Source organism: Ostrinia furnacalis, unplaced genomic scaffold (genome assembly GCF_004193835.3).
Source record: "Ostrinia furnacalis isolate ACB-3 unplaced genomic scaffold, ASM419383v2 OfSCF0876, whole genome shotgun sequence".
NCBI classification, from domain to species: Eukaryota; Metazoa; Arthropoda; class Insecta; order Lepidoptera; family Crambidae; genus Ostrinia; species Ostrinia furnacalis.
Window position 1 is genome coordinate 431,224 of NW_021131115.1, and position 26,362 is coordinate 457,585.

At 35.2% G+C, this 26,362-nt stretch overlaps 2 protein-coding genes across 17 annotated transcripts in view; both read right to left on the minus strand.

Moving 5' to 3' along the window:
- Positions 1–7,737, minus strand: part of Mbs (Myosin binding subunit) — a 79,591-nt gene extending 71,854 nt beyond the window's left edge. For 5 of the 11 annotated variants that reach the window (XM_028301174.1, XM_028301173.1, XM_028301172.1 and 2 more), the window contains exon 1: positions 7,109–7,734. In XM_028301174.1, the coding sequence (XP_028156975.1) occupies positions 7,109–7,351 (243 nt within the window). In that variant the 5' untranslated portion in view covers positions 7,352–7,734. Of the gene's footprint in view, positions 1–7,108 lie in introns of all 11 variants that reach the window. The other 6 variants (XM_028301171.1, XM_028301168.1, XM_028301166.1 and 3 more) reach the window with 3 other exon arrangements.
- Positions 1–26,362, minus strand: part of LpR1 (Lipophorin receptor 1) — a 686,741-nt gene that overhangs the window by 325,785 nt on the left and 334,594 nt on the right. The window lies entirely within an intron of this gene.

The following is a 26,362-nucleotide window of genomic DNA, read 5'->3' on the forward strand; positions in this document are numbered from 1 at the left end:
TTGACTATGACTATGACTTGTATCGTGTTGCAATGCGTCATCGAGAGCTCGAGATGTAGTTGTGATGCAATCGCGATGGTTGTAGCCATGTGGTTGCGAGTAAACCGTTCTTTGCTCTGTGCCACAACACATGTAATGCATCATTGGGCGCTGTATGTATAAGATAATGTTGTAAGACTACAGAGGGAGTTACAACCAACCTGCAAGAAACACAGTGGAAACATTTTCTTAATTACTTCATAATGAGGATCTGTACTGTTGTAGAAAATTCAATAAAACTAGTATCTACGTTAATCTTTAAGACATAAGAAAGATATATCTTTTTGAATTATCCAAATCGGACCATTACTTACGAAGATATTAAGTAATAAACATAGGCCGTTTTTGCCGCTAAAAGTCAACGTACGCAAGGCCGCGTGACGTCATTATATCCGAATCGAGCGCAGCCGGCGTACTATTGGGATGGAAAATATTTTTTTCCGGCTAAACTATCAGTTTTAGAAAAAACTTTTAATAACATTTATTCTTCAAAATAAACTAACCTATCGACCAGTAATTTTTTAAAATAAAAATTCTGAAAAATAAGTATTGCTATGTCCAAAAACCACATTTTCATAGGATTCGATGCAATGCGGAGACGCGGTTGGGGTGAGTGTAACTTAATGATTGTTTGTATTGAACATAATAATACATAATATGATGCTAATACCCAGTTTCTGGCCTGGGGGGGGGGATAAGTCATACCCAGCTTATAGCCTGGGGGGAGGGGCAAGCCTTACCCAGCTTCTGGCCTTGGGGGGAACATAACCGACATCATCATAGGTATTGCGTGTACATCGAAATGATTCTCAATCTCAATGAGGAGACTCTGTATTTATTCCTAGAATTCCCCAAACACCGTCAAATTACCCTTTCGAATTCAAGACAGTGCAGTTTCCCATCAGTCTGCTTCGTAATGACTATAAACAAAGCTCAAAGTCAAACTCTAGGGACCTCTGCTTAAACTCCCATGAGTGCACAGAGGTACGCAGGTAACCGCGTGTGATGCTCATAGCAATTTTCGATAGGTACAGAACCCCGTACATATGTCATACATATTATAGAAAGAAAACACCCAGACCAATACAAACAAATATGTTTCTGCAATTTTAGTATGATATTTTTATTTATTAATAAACAAAGAGACTGAACAAAATTGATGCGTATCTACCTATACTGATTAATGTTATTAACCACATGCAAAGCTTCGTGAATTGCATCAACTATAATTAAATTTATTATCCAAGCTCTAAATAATCGCTACTAAGAGTAACTTATCATAAAAAAAAATTCCAATCGCTCGACGTAATCTTGAAATTCTTAAGCCGGCGCAGAACTTCCAGAAGGTCGGGCGACGCCACGGCCACTTTGAACCGTGTTTACTTCTGCAGTTATATTTTATATTTAATCGATTCTAGAATATATTCCCAAAAAGTCTGAAAGGTGTTTTAATTTGTATCACTTGGATATGATTTCTATTAGAAAGTGTTGTGAGTGTGACGCTTGAAGGGAAGGAAGTCAACCTAACCTAACCAACTGCGTATTTCTATACTGTGTAGCTAGAAATTGTGGCGGGAGCTCTTTGACGCGCTGTTTTCGGCGAAGAATTGCGCGCGCAGATTTTGACAGCGCGAAATACCTACTTTAGAAGAAATACCAAGCCTTAAAATAGGTTTCCGTGGTGTTTCTACAAACACATACTGGGAACCAACAATGGACTTCGTTGGATTTGAGCGATTGTTTGTACAATCGCAGATCCAGTATCAATATTGTCTTTGGACACGGCTATTCTTTGCCATCACCGAACGTCATAGATGTAAGTCGACTACTTTTGTAAACGATGGACTGATCAATGAATTGCAACGTGATAAGGCACGGAAAACAGTACTTACTGAATATTCTAACGGAGCTCGAGAAATCCCCTTTAAGTAGACTTAAGTTATTTCAATGAATGACGGACGCGTGCCGATATTATAATTCATTAAAATTATGTCAGATTTATTATATCCAGCCGCTACTTATTTCCTAGTCAAGATTTATAATTTCATTTCTGATTTATGTAAGCCTGTACTGTACCTCCTTCTTTTTTGCAAAACAATATTTCGCAACAAAACACGCCGAAGTAAACAAAAAATATTTTTATAACAATTGTTTCTAAAATGGTAAAGAAAGTCTTGGATTTTTCTTGTTTATTAAGAAATGTGGAAACTTTTCAGGTTGTTACAAAAATATTGTACAGATTCAGTTCGTAAGTACAAACTTGGTTTTATAAAGTTGTATTTATGGACTATCCAAATGATGCTTTACGAATAAGTTTTAAAACAACCTGAAATAGCCATAAAGTTCCATACTTTTTTAACTGAACACTTATAAAATTAAGAAATAATAGGGAAAATGTTATCAGTTGCTAATAATAAATATGGTTTTGAAGTAGCTTCAGTTTCAAACTTGGTTTTCAAAGTTGATTTATAATATGCATTACAATTTTAATTTCCGTAAGAAATCGCAGTTAAAAAATATTTGAGATTTACAAATTGGTACAGATCAAAACTGAATCAAAACAAGTAACTGTAGGTATGTTATACACTGCAAACACTGCAATCGTTTCGATGTACGATGTACCACCGATGTTTTTCACAAACCTGAACCGTACAACACATATGCCCCCTGTGAGTTCCCACCTTAATATTGGAGAAATTTTAACGAGCACTCGCGGCCAAGGACAATTGATTTCCTATCGGGTCTGAATATTCAAATGTTGGAGTTCTAGCCAGCGGGGAACATGCAGCCAGGTCATAAAAGTCCGCGGCCATGTTATGAGTCACGGGCGCGGGGCAAAGGTCTCTAAATCCGGCGGGGTCGTAAGGACTGATAATTAAAACCAATTATTGACATGTTCCTTGGGTTAGTTAGAAGACCTCACAGACGAGATTTAAATTACTGGTGAAAGATGTTTTTTCTATTCGTATTAGAATTATTTATCGTTACTAAAATGAGATCATATTTTGGTGGATTTTAAAAAACTTTGTTGATTTAAATATTGTATTGTATACTTTTTATAACATATTATAATATGTACGTTAGAATAACCTTACTATGTTTAATATCAGTAAGTTAATTAAAATTAATCAATATTATATTATAAACTATAATAATTGCAAACACATGCATCAAGTTTATAAATCATTAATCACCAACACATTTCACAACGGGAAACGTGCGGTACATACAAGTCTTGTAACTGCGAACATCGTCAATTCTATCTTCAATGTTGCGTTTTCATGTGAGCTCGATGAACGAGCAGAATGCAACATTATTGCTGAGCTGAGAGACATTATCGTAATCGGATGCAATCGGAATGGTGTCTAGTCGGAGTGCGTTTGCGATGACATAACATTGCGATAGCGGCGCAAGTGTTGTGATGACCACATTGATGGGTTGCTTGGAAGCGGGATTAAGGGAGCGAAGTGGCGACGAGATGGTTCGCGCGCGAGTCTGACGGCCGGTAGACAGTCGGCGGCTAATTCTGGACAGTGACGTACGGTGGCCGAACGAAACAATCGAAAGCTATTCCGAGTGCTAATCTCGACGCACGTGACCGGCTGTGCCGCATTCTGATCGAAGACGCGATTCGAGGAAGCTGATTGGAAACATAAATTGATGGGACGCTGTCGGCGCATAGCATGTTGCTTATAGTGCGCCTATGAGGGCATCGCAAGAATCCCATCTAACTCATTCAAGACACATTAATGTCCGTTAACGATTTAAAATCTAAACAAGAATATGCATGCATGCATATCTGCCGCACACTTTTTGGTTTATAGCCTGCTAGGAATTTGTCTAAAGAAATCATTTACTATTAGTCAAATATTTAATAGTATAAATGCCAAAGTAACTCTGTCTGTTACACTTTCTTCACGCCTGAACCACTGAACCCATTTTGATTTAAATTTATTATATGTAGAGATAGTTTAATCACAGAAAGGACATAAGATAGTTTTATCGTGGTTCAATGAAATTCAAGGTTGAAATATCAATAACATTATGGGTATCTAACTTCAAAAACCGAACTCCGGCAATTTTAGCCGGGGATTTAAAAAAAAAAGGAGTAGCCAATTGTTCTAAAATGCTTATCTATTAAACTTTGTTAAATAATTAAAAGTTACATGATACATTTTCACTAAGTTGAAAATCTTTGGAGATACAGTCCAAAACTTTTTTATATGTAGGTACTGTAACTTTTTTATACTGTTAATTATTGTGAAAAATATAAAACGTTAAAATAGCGGTATCGTTATAGCCAATGAGCTGCTGTCATAGTGACATTGACGTGTTGTCAATGTCACACGAGAATCAAACGTCAGAATAGAGGGACGCGCGGAGACGACTCCGCGCGCTTTTGTGCTAAGTGATGAATTGTATCTAAAATAAGGCAATATAATGTATAAGATGAGTATCCAGTGTTTTATTTNAACTGTTAATTATTGTGAAAAATATAAAACGTTAAAATAGCGGTATCGTTATAGCCAATGAGCTGCTGTCATAGTGACATTGACGTGTTGTCAATGTCACACGAGAATCAAACGTCAGAATAGAGGGACGCGCGGAGACGACTCCGCGCGCTTTTGTGCTAAGTGATGAATTGTATCTAAAATAAGGCAATATAATGTATAAGATGAGTATCCAGTGTTTTATTTATGAGAATAGATCTACCGGCCTCTAATAATACCATACTTTAAAATTAGCTTCAAAAATAAAAATAATTAGGAAACATGTAGGAAAATATCAAAAGAATTTTTCACCTAAATAGTTTTTAACTCAAAAATTGGATCTGCAATTCTGCATTCACTCACTGTTAAAAGTTTAGCTTTTACAAATGTATGATACTAACTACAATAGTAATTAGGTACCTATTTGCCACTGAGCCATAAAAAACTTAACCCTTGAACGGCTGTTAAAGGGGTAATGCTACCAGGATGAAATGTGTAAACAAAGTTATTTTTTCAAGTTAGATATTTTAAAACATTTAGATTGAGAGACGACTCTTACTTAACACCAAAAAATTTTAATTACTGAAGTATTCAGATCCAGAACAATCAATGTTCAGATATTTACTACAAACAAAAACGACGGCGCTTTTGATTGTGAATCATAAAATACAAACCCAATAGTTTACCAAAAAATATTAATAATGCAAAACACTCCGTCACTTTAAAACTTTAACGGGTAATGCAACTAGTCCATTTAAACGGATCGTGTTTACATTTTCACATAGCCTATGCAATTTTGTAGCAGAATGTTACTATTAATTGTATTACTCTGGCAATAATAATTCATTATTTACAATATTGACAACATAGAAAATAAATTAGATTAACATAGGAGATGTCATCGCAAGAGGACGGAAGAGCTGCAATACTATGCTAACGTTTGCTATTGCAGAATAGCAGAACATAATACGCTCTGATATGCTATTCAATAGTTAATTTTATACACTAACTATAGGATACATAAATCTGACAAAATGTTTCGGTTTGATTTCTAGATCTAGTTATATTTTTGTTACCATTTTGAGAAATGACATTGGGAACTTTTTGCCCCACTTTTCGAAAAGTAGCGGACACAAACGAAACCTATCACAGATGATACATACTAATATCCAATGAATTTCCGTGCATTTTTTTTTTCTCTCTTATATGGGAATATTGAGAAAATGAAGTTTTAATATTTTATTTTATTTTACATTTAGGTAACATTTTTGACGACCTCTGTGGCGGAGCGGCGCACACACAGGTTTTCAAGGTGTGCCGGGCCAATCCTGAGGTCCCGGGTTCGATTCCCAGCCGGTACAATATAGAAAACGATCTTTTCACATTGTCTCTGGTTTGGGTGTGTTGTGGTTCGTCGTTCTCGATTTCCATAACACAAATGCCTTAGCTACTTATTTTGGGTTGGAGTAATATATGAGATGTTGTCTAATATTAATTTAAGTACATATTTATAATATTTTATTAATTTATATTATTTTATTTATATTTTTTATTTATTTATATTATTTTATTGACTTTTATTGGTTACTCTGCAATGCCAAACAACATAACATGTAAAAATATCAAATCATTTTAGACAAATATATTTTCAACTTGGACTCGTCATATCTCAGAATTCCCATATCTCACAACATAGCGCTTTAAGTGAATATACCTACAAGTATAAAGCTTTGAAATAAAATAAGTTTCATCTTTGTCCGCCGTGGGGCATTTTCTCATATTAAAGTTCCCAATGTCCTTTGGCATCATTTGAATGCATTAAATAGTAACGCTGATAATGTTATATTACTCATGAATATAAAAGGCTGTTTTGTAAACACCCTAATCTATAATGATAACTAACATAATCCCTCCCGAGTTCTGTGTGTCCTGTTTTTAGATGGTACAAAACATACACCTCTTTTTTGCTAACCTATGGTCTGGTAAAGAAGTCATTTGTAAAAAATATGTATAGGATACAAATATGCATTCCGCAGTTACTGCAAATGGAAAACATCAGAATGGCAGACAAAAAACCTCCTTAACTATTATAGTTAAATTTGGTATGGTTTGAACAATACAGGTCACATCATTTCCATATTATTCAATAATGTGTCTCAATTGATTGCCATAAAATTACAAATCAGAACCTCAGAAGACATCATAAGAATGAGTAAAATAGAAAAAATAAAACATTTCACTGCATTACATTGAGAATATTTTTACTTGAGGAACCGGATGCTGCACGACATTAAACTGGAATTTTCTGACAAATTCTAAGTTTGTACTGGATAGTGTCAAGAGGCCAAGACTTATTTATCTATCATTTTTAGTAACATCAACAGTGTGCATATTGGTATCTAAAAACAAATACTACTCAAAATTACAAAGCACAATCAAACACTTGTTGCTTGCTTCAAATATTAATGAATAAAATGCAGTTCCAATGACTATACTGTTTACACTACTACCAACTAAGAGTAAATAGTGATACATGCATTATTGGGTACTGAGTTTAGATGGTAAGCAGTGGTACTAACCTGATGCAGGGCTGTCAAGCCATCCACGTTTGCCGTATTTATGTCAGCGCCCATTTTCAACAGGCGCTGGACCTCGTCCTTGTCCCCGGCTGTGCATGCCGCCAGGAACACGATCCCCGAGGAGAACTGGATCCTCGAGGCACGCTTCGGCGTCGGCGACTGTTTGTTGGTATCGGATTCCTCCCATCTCTTCAACTGCTCAGCCCGCTTGAACAGCGCCGATGACGAACGCGTATCCGTCATTTTAACTCGTGACAAACCACTTGGCACTCAATATGGTTCTTACGGACACTTTTCACGGAGCATAGATTATGTTTTTATTACATACAGTACACAAACGCCGAGTCCATAACTTAATTGCCAAAAAAGGAAACATGAAAGAGGAAACGATCCAGGGAGATTGAGATTAAGCTGCTTTCATGCGAACATTGTTCGAAACACTTGTTGAATTAGTCGAATTACACACACGAACTTAAAATTTATAAACATGACATAACCAATAAGCTACACTTTTAGCGTGGCAGCCATTACGAGAATAAACTTTACAGCCAACTAAACTACCTTCCGAATGTAAAAAGAAAAACTAGGCAGCAAAGCGACGAATGAGAATGACGGCAAGAGAAATACGCTCACTAGCGCCACCTAGTGAAATGACACAAACAGTAATGTTACCAGGTGCAAAATATACTGTCTATGGATTGCGTCTCGTAAATGCAATGAGAACAAACTGATTACATCAAGCAAGAAATTCGGCTTTGGACTAACTTTTCAGAATACAACTTTACTCAAGGAAAGTTTTCAAATTAATTAAAAAACCTCAGGAGGATTTGATGAGTGCTACTGACAACGCCACTCTTGTGGCGGAATTTTGGACTGACACTGTGTAGGTTTGTTGTCGACACGAAAAGAAGAAGAATTTTAAAAAACCCATAAAAACTACTAACAAACATTTTATCCGACTTAATCACTCAAATTCCAGTAATTCAAGTATTTTAGAACCTAAATCTTGAAAATCTTAGGAGATGTAGACGTTTCAAAACTGAAATTAATCATAAACTAATTTAGTTTATACTTACTACCTACTACTTTAACTATTTAGTTTTATACACACATAAATGATCTCATATTAATCACTTTTACCAAATCATGAGGTAATTATTCATAATAACCCGCGATTATTCATAATTTTCACATTTATCACATTGATATTAGGGGGATTCTACGAGAGAGTAAACCTTAAACTTTTTTTTAAAGTTTTGTTTTATATTATCAATACAAAATACTTTGAATTTCACGCTACTTTAAAAAATATTGGTATATTTATTTATTTTAATTTTTTATTAAGTTGCAAACATTGATAAACGAACCTTACGTAAAGTTGCCAACACTGTGGCGTCAGTTGTGATTTGAACTTGCAACTGTTCTTAAAATTCAATACAGTCGCTCCACTTTTTCGAAGACTTATTTATGGGTACTTCTGCTGATTCAGATCTGACAAGATGCAAAGCTATTAAGCAAATATATTCTCTGATACAGACTCAAGCAGCTGGAGTGACTCTGATTATGAAACTTTAGCATCCTTCATTAAGAAAAAAAAACTTATATGCGGCTTATTTTGCCTAGTAAATCGTACGTGTCCCACCCGTGACATTGTGAGTCCCACCCGTGACACACTTTATTTAATTTTTGTAAAAAAAAATTCTGAATCATAGGGCATTATTTTCTATTCATATGTTATGTTCAGTTTATTATCTCAAAGAAATATCGTAATTTGAATTAAAAAGTTTAATAAATTAGCAGAGTTTTATTGAATATGATTAATGTCTAACAAGAATGTCACATTTCTGTCCCACCCGTGGCAAACATTTACTGTCTTTTATATTTAACATTATAATAATATGGTGTTATCCCCGTCTCTACTGTTACTATAAAAGTACATAGGTTAGTTTGTTATTTTGTATGTACCTATATAATCCAATTTGATATCATTGAATGATTACCCTAAATTACTTACACATACTGAAAATGAAGGTACAAGTGTCCCACCCGTGACGGTTGAATCCCCCAGTAACAAAAATACCAATAGTTATTATGACTATAGAATAATAAGTTATTCTATCGTCTATTCACACAGACTACTTAGGTACATCATCTTTAAATACTATGTACAAAACAAAAATACATCGGGATGGTGCCCAAAATGCTAGCAGCATTGCCCAAGTTGTATGACCAGGCTAATCCGTTGAACGAGATACTTAGCTGTTATCCTTTACATAAATCCTGTTACAGGCTTTCAAAGTTTCATAATGCAATGCATACCTACTTACAAAAAAATCCTACTACTGCCAAATTAATGTTACAACTTGCTCAATCTTTCTAAGGACAAAAACGTGATTTTCAAATAAATACCTTAATCACTGCGATGAACTCCCCAAACCTGAAAACATAATATTATGTACCTACACAGTGATTATGTACATCTAGATTTGTTACATAGTGTTTTTAACATTATGCATGCTCACCTACTACAATATTATACAAATAATCCCCTCAACCAACAAGAAATTACCAAAAAAAGAGAAACCACAAAAAGCTTCTTATCATATTTACGAGATTGGTTAGATTCTCTAAGCTTACTCGTACATCTTGCTTATATTTTAAAGAACTGCCTTATAAAGTTGAAATCTGTAATGTTGACTAAATATTGTTAAGTTTCATCAAAATCCGTTAAGTAGTTTTTTCGTGAAAGAGTAACAAACGTCCAGACATCCACACATCCAAACATCCAAACTTTAGCATTTATAATATTAGTAGGGTAGTAGGATATAATATAGTTTTTGTACCTACCTATCAAAAAACATTGTTAAGTTTAAGCCCGGATTACAATAATTTTAAATTTTAATTTACTACCTCATAACGTGTAGGTTGGTCAAGAACGGGCAATGTACTGTTCCTCTCTGTCTTCCTTACTTAGGTAAGTATCAATCTGTCCCGCTCTTATTCAAGTATTCCCCATTATTGGCAGCACCTGGTGCAGATTTACCTTTATTCTGGGTTACAGACTTGAAAACTTTAAATATTGCAAGATGCAAAAAATAATTTGATCTATGCTTTCTTGTTTACTTTTTAGAGCAGAGTGTAATTTTGGTAAAGGAAAACCAACTAATCATAGAGTTCGTGAAGCGGCCTCTGGTGAGCACTGTGTGCGAACTTTAGTTAGCGGGTCGGTCTCGAGTCGAGCAGATTTTATTCAAACTAAATTCAAGATGGCCATGTGTCACGATGGTGTCTTGAAGTGTTGTCGTTAACTTTATTTGTTTTGTGAGAAAAAAAGTGTTTTTCCGCAATGGCTGACTTAAGTGTTGATATATCAAAGTTGCCGGACGAGATAAGAGATAAATTGGCCGAGTTGGACTTGGAGTTATCGGAAGGTAAGAGTGCAGTAAAGTCTGCGTTTCTTTAGATCGATAATTTTGTTAATTTTGATTATTTTGTGCAAACAAGCTATTGTTTTTCTGTTATTTTATAGCATTGTATTTATTTATTTCTTTATGTAGATAGTTTTTAAGAATTTTTAAACAGGTTTAACGGGTATTGACGTAATCAATGACAGCTGATGATGTTTTCTATAGTAGGTAAATATTAGCGAGTCGTCCGCAGTTATGATGCTGGGTATTTCTTGTTGTTAAGAATATCAAGCTGAGAGCTCACGCTCGACTTGGTTCGTGGTTACACATCGCCTCTTACGGAATGCAACAGTACAATAGTTATCTTGACGCCTGTTTTGGCCGCCTCGATAGGCGCTACATTGTCTTACTCATCCTAGCGGCCGGCGGGCCTATGAGCAATATCGTCCGCAGGCCCGCGCCGACGAAAGTACCAGTAATACTTGTAGAGACGAGTCTGAATTTACACGCGATCGACTCATTGTCAGTTCTTTGTGTCTGAATCAAACTCTTTATACCTCTTTTATACAGCTTAAAGCCACTTTTAAATTGCTTACATCCTCTGTAAGATGCACTGTACAGTTCTTGAACTCAAATTGCCCTCTGGCATCCTGTTTAGCCAAAAATGCCAGGGAAAACTTAAATTAATCTAATCTGTTACTCTGAAGATTTATCTGTAAGGAATTTTTGATAATTTACTTAAAATTGCTCTATTAGTATGTACCTACTACTTATGCAGGACATATTTACAGATTCAGTTGGATTGGATTCTACTTGGAAAATTTTATAAGGGTCATTCTAAGTTAAGAGGTAATGTGTTGTATGGAGCGACGGCACGGCATTTTTTTAAATATTTTTACTTAAGTATACATCTGTTTTATGGAAACCTTTAAGTTGAAAATGTTTACAAAGTGGCCNATAAGTAAATAAGTAGGTATTAAGCAACAACATAATTGATGTTGTTTATTAAATAATTTCAAACAATAACAAACAGCTCACATTTGTTATGATTTACATTTAAAATCATTATAAGGAATGTGAATGTGAGTCAGCAGTAAATACTTCAACAGTATTATTATTAGCTTGGGAAACATTTCTCATCATCTGATACAATTTTATTTTCAACGACGTAAGCATAAAATCAAGTCTTTACAAAGATATCCTTTATCCTATTGATCTTTCAAAATCTTACTGATTACAATATGCTGAATGTGAACCAACCCCATTTTACTTTGTTACCTATTGTTAAGCAAATAAAGACTCAAAAGTATTCATACCTTGTCCAGAATAAACCCATTGACCATGTACCAGATTTAAAAACTAGATTAAGTTTGAACCATTAAGTTAAAACCTGAACTTCACAAGATAAAAGACTCATAATTTTTTATTAAACCTGTAAGATTTTGCCATGCGAATGATTATTTTATTTTATTATTATATAAACCCTGTTTTATTTACATCGGTCACACGGTCACCATTGACTGTTGCCACAGCGAATTGGCCTTGCTTATTGAAGTAAATTGCTGTGCTTGTGTTTTTTTATGTTTTATTTTTATTATAATTTCTTTAAAAGAGATGGGGCTTACACGTCTTGAATACAAAAGCAAATTGCCGTTGTAAACTTGTTTCCATACAAAAGTCTCCTTCATCATGATACCAATGATGGGTTGATACACCCTTTGATATTATAATTATGGCTGAAGAATTCAAATGTTCCATTGTAACTTACCTACTACATTTAAGCAAGGGAACTCAAACATACAATCAAAACCTGAATTCACACAAAAAATATATATGGCGCGGCGCGTACGCATTCTTTCTGTAGTCTGTACGCGACGCAAAATTTGACGGCTAAAAGTGGAAATAGACTAGTAAATATTACGGTACGCAGCTTTACAGAAGCACAATACGTAACGTATTGAAACATTTAACGAGCCGCTACTTTTATTGGTTTATCGTACGTAATTGTTCGTAATGAGACTTAACCGAAGCGCGAAGCAATGAACGCATCCGAGATACCTGCTCATCGGCATCCACAATTAAGAATAACCCACTCCACTGCGTGTGCTATGTCTGAGCAAAGAAAAGCTGAATTTACGACACGAATTTCATGGATTCGTAATTGAGATGAACAGTAATTAGCGTCTATCGCTAATCATTTACGGGGCTATGTAATGAAGACATTAAGCAAAACACAAGATTTTGAAAAATAACAATATTGGTTGTCAATTGTTGTATCAATTACGAAAAAAAGGGCTGTAAAAGTTGTTACACCCTGATTTTAGATCTAGATATTCAGCTAAAATTCCAGTACGTTTCATGAAAAAGAAAAATCTATCAAACAGAATGCCAGCGCAACCCATTTTTTACTCTGAAATCTGGAGTTGCAACGAATAAAAAAAGGAAAACGAAGCGAGCGAGCAAGCGAGATATATTTTTAAAGGCATTTGCAAAATATCGTGACATTAAAAACAAAAGATCTAAACACGAGACACACGTGATAAGCAAAGAGGGCTCAAAAAGGAGATGAAAAATAAAGAACTATTTTGTAAAGTTTGCGGACAAAATTGATTTTGGCGAGAGTAGCGTAGATTGATGATTTACTCTTCTAAATAACACGATGTTAATTTTAGCAAAATTATAAAAATGATAAAGAAACAAACAGCAAAATCTGGATATCTCATATTAAAGTAGTTGAAACAAGTATCACGACTTTACGACACATAACTATTGCGGGTCACAGCCTGATTAACCAAAAAGTATGGTGCATTATCTCAAATTACTATTTATTGCGAGCTAAGCGAGCGCGAACAATTTTTAAAATTCAAATAAATTAAATAGTTAAAATAACTGTTACAAACTATCACCATAGCACAAAACGAGCTATAGAATTTAACATTTACGTGAGCTTTATAATGAAACTTTATAAAATTTCGACGTAATGAAATGTGCAAGCGAAGCGAGCGCAAAAATATTAAAAAATATCCCGATACAGTGTGAGAAAGATACTATTAGGCATATTCGTTTCGATCTTTGCTACCCATGATTTTTGTAGGTAGGAGAACTTTTACTTACTTTACGTTCCCATCTGCAAAACCGAGATATTTTCTGGTAACCTTTACTGAACTCTCTGTTAACATTTTACAGGTCAATTATTATTCAGACATGAAGCAATAAAGAACTAAGAACGAATGACCTTGCACACTCAGCAGCCTTGCGACCGTGATGTAATAAAACCTATCAAGCAGATCTATGGACAAAATGGCGAAAAGGAGATAAAATTAAACTTTGCAAGTTAACATTTAAAACCATTAAGTGCAAGTCCCTCGGAATCAGTGATATTCGATTCTCGCTTTACTCATTTTTCTACAGTGCTAGCATAGCGATGAATTATATAAAGCTTGGCTATATAAAAATAAGTACATAGTTTTATTTTCATGCGTTGTTTTTTGCGAAATCCGACCTATTTTCCACTTATAAAAACCGGTTTAACTTTAATTAAAAACCGGTTTAACTTACCTTAAAAGTCTTATAAAAATACACAAATACATTGAATGTGCTGTATAGAGCATCCTAAATAAGAGCCTCAAGTACAGGTCGGTGGTAGGTAATCCCTCCGTGGTTTCATATCAACGAGTCCCCAACACACGACAATACGATTATTGCCTCCAACAAAAGAGCTTCAGGCCATAAATGCGAATATCTATGTCTGTGGCATCCCACTGACTATTGAAAATATCGGTTATTAATATCTAAAAACTTAATATTAAAACTGCCAGAAAGTTCAGTAAAAGTTACAAAACTCTTTAAGAAATTCAATTCTCTCTCTTATCGTTAAATACTTTTAATAATTGGATGAACTAATTCAATTACCGATAGTGGCGTTTCAAGATTTTCAATCTCATAGTATTGCAGTCGATTTATATCTTGACCAATCACTTTTGCAAACCGTACTCTGGTTTAAATAAACCAATATTGAGATTTCCTCGGATCTATTGCCTTATTTCGCCCGAGCGGATTGCAGGCTGGAAATTAAGTTTGCTTCTCACTTCTAAGGTGCAAAAATAAATATTCTGCTATTTACACCGATAAATTAACACCAGGTAGTCTGCTCCGTGAATATTTATTCAATTGTAAATTGTGGTAACTTGGTGCACCGGATAGTTATTTCACGTCTCTTATTCAATGTAGACGTAATTTATGGAAAGGAAGTAAATGTAGGCACGAACATGTATCTTGAGGCTAAAATGCTTTATGGTTTTCAAAATGTTAGTGATGATTTTGGCTATCATATTTTTTGTGAAAACGAGAATTTGTTTATCATAAATCGTCATTGCATGCAAACGGAATCAATTAATTAAATGAAATCGCTTATAAACATGTTATTATTAATTAAATTACATTACTTTTGTCTCAAAAATCAACATTTATTCTTCACTTACAACGCACGCTATGCGTGTTTTATGTATAAGGTTGATTCAAATGGTTAGTATACCGCTACCCATTAACAATGCAATTAGAAACTACAAGATACTTTATTTTTACGTTTTATTGTAAAAACGAAGGCACCTCAAGCTAACACTGTAACGCCTTGTGTAGTTTAATTATGAGCGATTTTAGAACAAAAAACGTATAATTTCAGGATTGTACTTTGATGATTCCACTCACATAAAAACTGCTGCGTGATAAAATTGATATAAGCCGCATCAGTTTCATTTCTGAAATACGTTACACGAAACAAAAGAGTAAATACACTAAATACTTATTAAAAAATGTTTTCCACGGACGCTAAGGTTAAACTATTTCGGGGTGCGCATGAAAAGGGGAGTAACAGTAACCCTCTTTGGCTACAAAAAATCGGTTGACATATTGCTAACCCTTCTGGGCGAGCATACCGACGCCGTGCGCTCGCGCACCGCGCGCCTTTTTATGTGGAAAGCATGACGCACCGCAAACCCGTTTGCTGTAATGACGTGTCTGACTAACACTACGGCCCCGATTGTGCGAGGATCACTATTGTGATTGTGCCTAGTAGAATGTAACATGAATATTGGACAATAATATTTAGTACTCATCAATGCCATTGATATGGTAATTCGTTTGGAACCACGTACCAAAGTAGGTCCTGAGGCGTACAGTGTTAATTACATAGAAAAAAAGCTACAATTACATAATATGAATTTATCAGTGACTAATGATACCCACCTAGAAGCCGTTGAATGCATAGCTAATTAATTTATTGTTTTACCTCGATAGTACTACAAAGTACCGTACAATGTCCTACTTAAAATTCGAATAAATGTGCGGCATAAAACAAAAATAAAGTAACAAATCAGGCAAAATTAAGTGAGTTATATCGGCCAGTCGTTTTTATTTTTGGTAAGTGACATGGTTTGGGCTTGTTTAAGAAGTCGGTCAAACTCACAAACGAATTGAAACTCGTTTTGGTAGTAACACAAAATACCTAATTCGTGCTCAGTGCCACGCGAAGATAAATCATCTGGCGAAGTTTCTCGTCTTAGATAGTGAACGTTAAATATTTCTGTTTTAGGGCATTTCTCTGTAAGCTCGTACAGGTCCCATACAAATGCTGTCCTGGCAATTATTTTTAACATTTTCCAAAAAACCGTGATCTATTTCAAAGAAAATTGACTATTATTTTAGTTAGATAAGGAGTCCCACTGAAATTATTAATATTTTCCGAGTTATTAGCGATTTTCCAAGAAATCATGACAGGGGACTGTTAATTGAGACAGAGGACTGTTATGCTTTAAGAAAAAGTCATTTTAAATTGATCAATTATTTATTATTTTATAGCAAATCAATAGTAAACAAAATGTCTTTATAAAAATTTTACAGAAATAACAACTTTCCTTAATAAACATTCATATCAAAAATTAACCTTAACCTCTGAGGCACTGAATTCCGAGTACCACCCATTCCTGCTATTTCATCATCAAATCTTTGAGGGGAATTTTTGGTCAATTCAGGTTCAGCAGATTAAAGATTTTCCGTTATAATGCTCACAAGAACCACTGTTGCAAAAGCAGCTGACACTTTTCATTGTTAGTCATCAACATCATTTCAGCACTGGACGTCCACTGNGAGTCTAGAAAAAAACTAAAAATAGTTATGGTTCTAAAAACAAAGGGCCCGTAAAGTTTTGGGGTTAAAGTTTCATTACGAGTGTGTTTTTTTTAAATATTTTGATTGCTTTTTGAAAAAATCGGCCGGGACAGCCGATTACGAGCTTACAGAGAATCGCCCTTTAATTATGTAGTTGTGTGAAGAATTTAGTTATTGACGAAACTGGAAAAATATATACTTTGAACTGTCGAGTTTAACATGGCCAACATTTATAATATGGTTGCTGTCTAACATTTCCAACTGGTAGAGTCGGTTGGGAGTCGATTGTCAAAATCGATAGGTTGAACATTTCAAATCATAGAAATATTAAATAACTTAATACCGTACCGTGTCATAAAATCAAATAATTACCAATTCCATTCAAAGAAAGATGTCAGATCTATATTCTCTCATTGATAAAAAGTTCATTAGACGCACATAGGTAATTAATTCTTATTTTAAATTAGAATCCAAACAGTTGTTATCATACTTAAGTGGATATGCTCCTTTCCGGCTGGTTGCTCTCTTTGCATTTTTATTGACTTAGACACATAATAATAGACATGTGATACGCTTGTTATGTATTTCTCTATGTTATCTTTGCATCAGTCGCACAAAGAAAGTTTATTATGAATAGTAAGCGTTGAACAATAAAAAGATTGTGATTGCGAACTGTGAGAACTGTGATATATTTTACGCTCTTCATTTATTAAATAGCTGTTTTATCATTTATCAACACGCTACTAGTAACTATCCATTAGTGCTTCGTATATCATAATTATGCGTGTGCTGTAATTAAAAATAACGGTTCTACTTCTATTTAGTGGGCTGACGTCCTTGTGTACATAAACAACGTAAAGAAATACTATGTAGAGTAAATAGTGGAGACTAAATGATCCGGTACTTAATGATGAAGAAATAGAAAGACTAGATAATAAATCGACTGGTTTGCTATTCATTAAAACGTTGATATTATGCCGGGTCCAGATGAGTGTAATGTGTAATGTAATCCACCGTGTAATATATGTAATATGAATTCTACGAGTGAACGGCACTATGAGCATTAAATGTAAAGTGCTGACCATACTATTTCCGTACGTTACACGGTGGATTACATTACGCGTTACACCCGTCTGGATCCGGCTTTATGAATGAATTTGTCTCTGAACTCGCAATACACACTAGCGCCGTAGTGGCTGGCTTTAAATATTTAAACGGACAACGTGAAGCAATCCGATCAAGGGTCATCTATCGCACGTCATAGAAACCTAGAGAAGATTTTATTCAGCAGTACCAAAAATATATTTACACTGCTGACATGCTATTATCAACCTATAGATCTATAGACCTTAGTTCAGTAGCATGACTACAGAACAGTACTTGTACAGGACAGTAATTTGACTATTCAGGAGCGAAGTAACAATATTGTTTTAAACTAATTGATCGTATTAAAATAACAAAATCATCGCTGAACTCCAATGTGCGTTTGCGCATTATATAGTTAGATGAACGTCAGTTACGAACACACCTGTCGGTTATCGATTTTGCGTGTAGTGTGAACACGATCAGCCCACTCTTCTGATTTTTTGTAATGTAATGTTTTCTGCCGAATAAATTATTTTTTATCAATAACATTGCCATAGGAAAGTAATCATATTTATAGTTTGTTAACTATTAATAATCATGCAAGTAAATATTGCTATTAAAATAAAAAAGCAGAGAACATCTGACATCATTTCATAGTGAGTCATACTGATAACTCGAACTCCAGGTATTACACTGCACAACAGCATTTCTGATGATTGGGTTATGTTACATGATATCAGTCCAATTTTTAATGACGATTTCAAATCTGTGATTGAAATGTCTGTATCAGCTCTGGTTAAAAAAATATGACACTTGGGTCTTTTTGTAAAAAAACACTCTTTTTTTAGATATGATCCTATTTTATGAAGTTGTTATATTGAAAAAACTTTCTTTTATTTGACTTCCTTGCTGATGCTGAAGGCAGACAGCTCTTCTGAATGATTCAACAGCAGTCAGCCATCATGTGTGCATTCCAGTGGCCCTGATAGCGTCCCTCTATCGTACGAAGGCCCTGGTGGATTTGCTCGCCATGTTCTTCACTTAGATCCTTAAGAGTTGTGATAAAATTGTTCAGGTGATTGCGAAGGGAGTGTAATTCGATGTTTATATTACATCCAACCAAAAAAACATGTTTGTAAGTGACTCATACGTTGTTCGATTTGTAAGAATAGTAAGATTTTTTCGGATTTTCCAAAAAATAAATTAAAATGCCAAAATAACTCATTCCATATCTTTTCGGAAGACTTGAAGATCCTAAATCTCTAAAACGATCGTTTAAACCATCTTGGCTACATGGTTTTGAAAATTTCGGGTCACATTCAAAGTCTCTACCACACTGACAGTTTTCGCCTCAAAATCCTCATGTGAAGTATCAACATGAGGTTCAGGTGACTTCTTAGGGTTGAAAAGACGTCTACATGCCAAACGTATGCAAGGAATTACCATTTAGTTCAATATTTTTTGGTTAATACCATTTCTGTTCAAAAATAAAAATAACAGTCGTCGCGATGGTTCAAGGGTTCCTTTCAGATCATAGCGGTTTCGTACCTAAATCTACACATATTCTTATTTGTTTATAAACGTAAAAACTCAACGCATCTTTTCCACGCCATTTGCGGAATTCAAGGCTTATCTTTCATTTCCACTGGGTCCCCAAACTAATTTTTGTAAGCCAATTTTACGAACTTTGTCACATTTAAACGGATTATTTAAACATATCCTCTCCGCAAATGAAACAAAATTGATTTAGATCATTCACACAAACACATCTTAATTCTACCATATTAAATTATACAAAGAAAACATAGCATTTTTTGAACTGTCGGCGAATTAATACTGAAATTTAGCAATTTTTGAGTGAAAGCTATAACACGTAAACAAGAGCTGCTACGAAAAAATGGACGGCAGATTCAGAATCAGCGACGTCAAATTAGTAAACATCATGTAATGAAAGTCAATCATCAGCCAAAAGTTGCAATTTTGTTGTGCAGTGTTATCTACCAACGAGCGGTATTTCAATTTATCTATCGATGTGTGTATTATTGGATTGAAAGTGTAACAATATTGTCGCGATACCATATTTGATTCCGTTTTTGCAAGCTGCGCGTGCGCGTGTACTAATCTCGCTCTTTTTACCCTTTTGTCGTAGACAGAGAGAAATTATTTTTGTTTTAGTGAAGTCGGATCATGATAGCTCGTTCAATACAGTGGCAGATTAGATTAAGATACTCGTAGACAAGAACACAATATTTTAGACGAAACATAAACAATCCTAAAACTGTTGGCATTCATTAATCTAACGCCAATTTAGTGCCAAACAAGCTCCCACTCAGTAGGAGATATAAGTCCAAAACGGGTGTGCTTCTAAATGGCGCCCGTATTTATTATTCTAGATGTTTGCACGTAGCCGCGAGCTCCGCTTACCCCGAGGAGCCGCTGGCTACACGTGGACACTAGCTAGCAACATGGAACATGTCCGACACTGGTTTTCTGACGCTGTCTTTCCAGACTACAGGGTTCTTATATTGAGCAGATGTCAGCTTAAACAATGTGCTTACACAAGACCATATCAATAAGATTCGCAATATAAGGGCTACAAGTTCACACACATGGGGTGTTCCCATAAAATCTCAAAAAACCTGTTAAGGGAACTCGGAATATAGATACCACCGTAGAATAACCCAAAACGAGTTACCTAAAGATTTTAGAGTCGAACGAGGGCTTATCAAAAGAAATTCGTAGAAGTACCTGACTTATGTAGCTGCCCATCTGATAAGCTGACAAAGCAATAGGAGGCTACATAGCTGACGTTACTTGCTCTGAACTGATAGCTGATGGGCATCAAGGTTCATGGGTGTAGAACTGCAAACACGCATCGAGCTGGATAGTAATAAAGTAGATGGAAAAGATACAAGGATCTAAGAGAAAAACAGAAGTCTATATTGCAAATCAAATATGTATATTAAGTTTAGACGCGAAGAAGATTCTTGAATGCAACGCAGGTCACCGCCTACAGGAAAAAGCAACGGTGGAAGACCTTTTAGCCCAATAGATAGACGACCTATGAAGATTACCGGAAGAAGGCTGAAGGAAAACACCATTCTCGCTAGAAGTTAGAAGGCTTACGATATAAAGATAGTGAATTAGATGGTGAATAGAAAACAAACTGAAAGATTATGTAACATACTCAAGTTTGAGCAGTTGAATTTTCTTGGCTGTATTGATGATAATGCTAACCCCAATTTAAATAAGACTGAACGAAAAGGAAATTTAATTGATACATCTCAATAATCATTGTCCTAAAACTGTAGATTCGGTACGTATATTGTTTTTAGTATAAGTTAACTCGCTTTGATGTCACGGCTCGGCTTCACTCTCATGTGAATAGTTCGTTGGTTAACTATCTAGCAATTAGCTCGGGGCTCGGAGTTGAGGTTCTAGCCAAATGTTTGTAATGCAGAATAGCTGCGAGATTTAACTCGGCTTTTTCATGGACTAGAGCATAAATACCGTCTACTTTACTAATTAAAAATTGAAGCAAATCTCTTTCGTTCGGAATTCGTTTTATTCAATGGAATTTTTCGAATACGTGGGATAAAGTGGGATTTGTATAAAATTATAAAAATTAAAATTAAAATTCATAAAATTCATTTATTTTTGCAAATAGGCTTTAAAAAGCGCTTTTACACGTCCCAATATTAACCCTACCACTGCTTCGGGACAATAAATGGGCCAGTGCTGAGAAGAAGCAGCGCAAGAAACTCAGTCACTATTGTCAGCCTCCTTTTCAAGGTTTTACAGTCTTTAAAATATACAAATTATAGTCATAAGTATTAATTAATGCGAGCTAGGTAGTTAAACATTCCAAACATTTTTATCCTTTATATAATCATCAACTTTATAGTAGCCCTTTTTCATTAAGGTGCTTTTGATATGTGCTTTAAATTTATGAATGGGCAATTCTACAACAGTTTGTGGTAATTTATTGAAAAGTTTAATACATTTCCCCATAAATGAATTACCAATCTTGTGCAGTCTGAAATTTGGAACGGCAAGTTTATTTTTGTTTCTTGTATTGAACTTGTGTAAATCACTCTTTCTAGTAAATTGCTCTATATTTTTGCGAACATATAAAAGGTTTTCATAAATGAACTGTGAAGCTACTGTCAGTATATTAATCTCCTTAAAGAATTCTCTCAAGGAAAATCGGGGTCCAAGGTTATAAATGGCCCGCACTGCTCTCTTCTGCAGAACGAACACAGTTTCAATGTCCGCAGCTGAGCCCCACAACAATATGCCGTATGACATTATACTATGAAAATAGCTAAAATAAACTAGCCTTGCCGTTTCAATGTCAGTTAATTGCCTTATCTTTCTCACTGCAAAAGCAGCTGAACTGAGCCTTGCTGACAAGGTTTCAATATGAGGACCCCACTGAAGTTTAGAGTCTAAAGTGATTCCCAAGAATGTTGTGGAACTTATGCTATTTAATGGTTCATTCTTCACCATCAATTGTGTGGGAACCTGCCTCACATTAGGTAAGGTAAATTTAATGCACTTAGTTTTGATGTATGTCTTATCGACTTATTCGTTGGGTGGAGGGCACAGGCGTTGAGTTACACTGCTCGATTTTTGGTTTTCGCCAAAAGGCCATTCCTAGAAACCTAACAATTACCTCTGACCTTCCTTTTAGCTTTCCGTTTTTTGAGTTGAATCATTGGAAAATATGAACAATTAAATAAACATTTATGCGACTTCTGTTCGTTTCTCGGATAACTATTTCAATGTTAATACACAACTCGTTCCGCTTTTGTTTTAGTTACTGGTAAAGCTTTACATTTTGCTTTTCCATGAATGTAGTGTTTGATACTTTAATATTACTCATATAAAAATATTACCCGTATTGTTCTTTATAATTAGAGAAGAAATGTATAATGCACTCAATGTAATTAATGATTATGTAGCTAGTGTTGATAATGTAGCTAGTAATCATATTAATGGACTGTACTATAAGAGCTTACCACATGCTCTTGGATTTAAAATTTTCTCTAATTTATTAACAACGTATTTTGTTACTCAGCACGATTACATTTTCCCTAGTAGAAGAGAATATTTTCTCCTCATCAAATATTAACCATAACACTGTATAAAAGGCACTACGGAGGTCAGTCTCGGTGTACGGTTGTATAAGACAAGAAAGGTTAGGCGAAAACTACTCTTATTACACAGGTGTAAGCTTTCATTCAGCGTGTACTGGTAAACATACAAACGGTTTAGGAGGAGTACTCTGATGGTATGTTAGTTTTAGGTTTTAAAGCAGGTCTGGCATAAAGTGTTTACAGCATTATTTAGTTCTTATGGTCAGACTGTCATAACTGTTGTACTTTTAGATGTTCTCCACTTTGAACGAAACAAACTGGTCCGTCGATTGGTTAGGTTATATTTTATTCAATAGAAAGGAAGGCAGGGAACAGTTTCTTGATCAGAATTAATAATGTACAGGCGACGAATCAAGTTGAACTCTGTGGGTTCTTATGCCGTTGTAAATAAGAGCGAATATGCAATAAAAATGCATAGTCTGAGGTGTTATCGTCTGTAACTCTGTACCTACGCTTTCAGAACCTTCCAAAGTAAGGCGGCCAACTTTATAATAAGTCAATGCAGGACACCCACCCCTATCCACAATAAGACTTAGGATTTGTTGGAATTGTTAATGGTGTACTTAAATTAGAAACAAACAACACTACTACCGAATTAACATTTAATAACAGCCACTCCAGTACACACACACGCTTGATCATATACTGCGGCAGCAACGGCGCGCCGCGTCTCGTCATTTGTATTTTGATGTCGAACACTTTTATGCGAGCAAAACGATGGGAAACGAGGAATGCGGGACATACGGGACGCCTCGGACGATTTGCGGGACTATTTTATTAAATATTGCAATGCGGAATTGCAACTGTCATTACGGGACGGTCCCGCAGAATGCGGGACGGTTGGCCGCCTTATTCCAAAGGTGTCGTCGATATAAAGCGATAACTCGTCGCACGTTCCGAGCAAATAAACAACTTCACGCGCGTTGCAACTGTTTGCTTTTAAAATTTGAACCGATTTCCCTCATGTCGCGAGTGGTTAACTGAGGAATAAAAGAATCTGGCAATTGGGCTAGTAAATAAAACGGTTGTTAAAGTAGAGATTGATCGATAACGTTAAAATAAAAAAGCCTTATTATTTAAACCCGGGACAAACATTGGTTTAAAATGACATTTCCATACTAAATGTTAATAGTCTTAACTTTTTGTAATAACGAGGAAAGGGGAAAGGAAACCAAACTTGGTAACTACCTATTATTAAACAATATGAAACACATTATTTAAAACAAATAAAAAAATCGTGTTTTTAAAACCGTGTAAATAAATAACACTGCACAGCTCGCCGGTAAATTTTTGTTACTCCATTGAGAGAAATTTCAAAACCAATTTTCAGAATTTAATGGCAACCTTTAATAAAAAAAAACAAGACTTCAAAAACTATAACAGAAATCACAATCCAACAATGCGTTTGCTAATCTCGGAATCTATGTGCAGACGCATTCTTCACGCCAGCAGTCGGCCGGCTCAGCCATTGTTTGACCAAGGGCTAGGACGTTCACCCACACCACACCAGCGCCGTAGAAACTGGCCGGTAGCGGAACGAACGAGAGCGCTTTTGCAATGTTGCTTTCCTGATGTGTTTATTATACCTTAAACACCTGGAATGGACTCAATATGTGTTGGACACTAAGGTTGATAAAAAATATTTTTACTGTGAAAAATTTAGTGCCTCAGGCAGGTGTGTCTTACGAGTGTGATCACACGGTATTTCGCTTGCCGAGCGTCTGCTTTGAGTGTTGAGATAAATCTCAAATGGTTGGGATATTTTTGACATCGTGAACATGGAAAAAATCCTTTAACTAGTTGGTTAAAATTATCTTATTATAGCCTGACCAGGAACATAAAAACCCTCGCCATGTTGCGGAAAACTAATGGTACTAATTTCTTTTAATGGCAACAGTAACTGAAAACTTCATTATAATGTCACCTTGCATGTCAGTTTATTGCTGTCATAGTGTAAACAAACTTTATTTTAAATGTGCGCAATTGATTTTGTGAATTAAATTGCTAAAATATTTTTATAGTCGTGAAAGAAAAGTGGTTTACAATGTGTTAAAGTATTTGTCGAAGAGAAATACTAAGGGTTCGGACAATATTTTCATTGAATAATGTTTCCGACAAAGGTTGTCAAATTGACTGACATGTTTATCGTATAGTACAGTCAACTATGAAAATTAGCTGTGGTTTGTTTCAACTACTATAAAAGAAAGTCGTGTTAGTAACTCCACTTATAACTCAAGAACGGCTGAACCGATTTAGCTGAAAATTGTCAGGGAGGTAGTTTAGAGCCAGGACAAGGACATAGGATACTTTTTATCCCGTTATTGATTGCCATTAAGGCGGAACAAAGTTCGCCGGGTCAGCTAGTAAAAAATAAATCTTTGAACATCAAGTGCCTTTAAATAGTTTCCATCCTTTGACTACAACTTAATAAAAATAAGTACCATAACATAATTATTTTGAAGATTATTTGATATAGACAAAAAATAATTTATACAAATCGAATTATTTAAAAAAGTATCACAATATTGAATATTTGGTGCTCATTTCTTTTATTTTTGAGGACCAACAAGTAACGATCAGATATTATTTTTACATCTCAATAATTTTTTGCGTAGTTCAAAAGAGATTAAAATATCGATCGATTTCATTTATTTTATGTCTCAAAGAAAGAGGATCAATCATTAAAATAGATGACCATTTAGATTTTTTTATTTGTGATTTTTGCTAATTTAAAAAGATCATTTAAATACATGCCTTAGTTTAATACAGGTACGACTGTACCCAGTGTTGCACTATCAAATGCAATTGACGCGCCTCTATGCCAGGGTTTTTATGTTCCTGGTCAGGCTATACCTCATTATCGTCAAACCAAAAGCTGTTTAACTTATGAAATAGTTCTCCCCAGTCATAGCCCAAGACTAAAAACGTAAGTTAAGTACAGGACTCCGTCACGCTTCGATAGCTTTGTGGTCAGGGGACAGGTTCTAGATGTCTGAAGTAAAACAACGGATAGAAAACCTGGAGGATAAAGGCTACAAAGCTTTACGCCCGTATTCACAATCATTACTATGAGGTCTCACAGCGCGCGTGGACGCACAGGGTGACACACGAACCATTCACAGAGCTCTATTCAACGCTGTGCGTTCGATTTGCTGCTTCACTAAAGCAAGCACCGATTGTGAATACACTCTCAAGAAGGTTCAATTAAAAACATTTAAATAGTTGTTTACTTCTGCACAACAGCTCACGCCGATCCCTATCATAACAACAGTTCCAATGAATCTGTTTTTATCTCAGAAATAAAAGTAGCAATCAAACACCCGTATTCTTTTGGTAAGCTTAAAAGAATTAACAGCCCGTTAATTCGCCGCTTTGTCTTTTTTATCTACACTTTTCCTACCTTTCTTCTCACAGACATATTTTCCTTTCCACCTGGA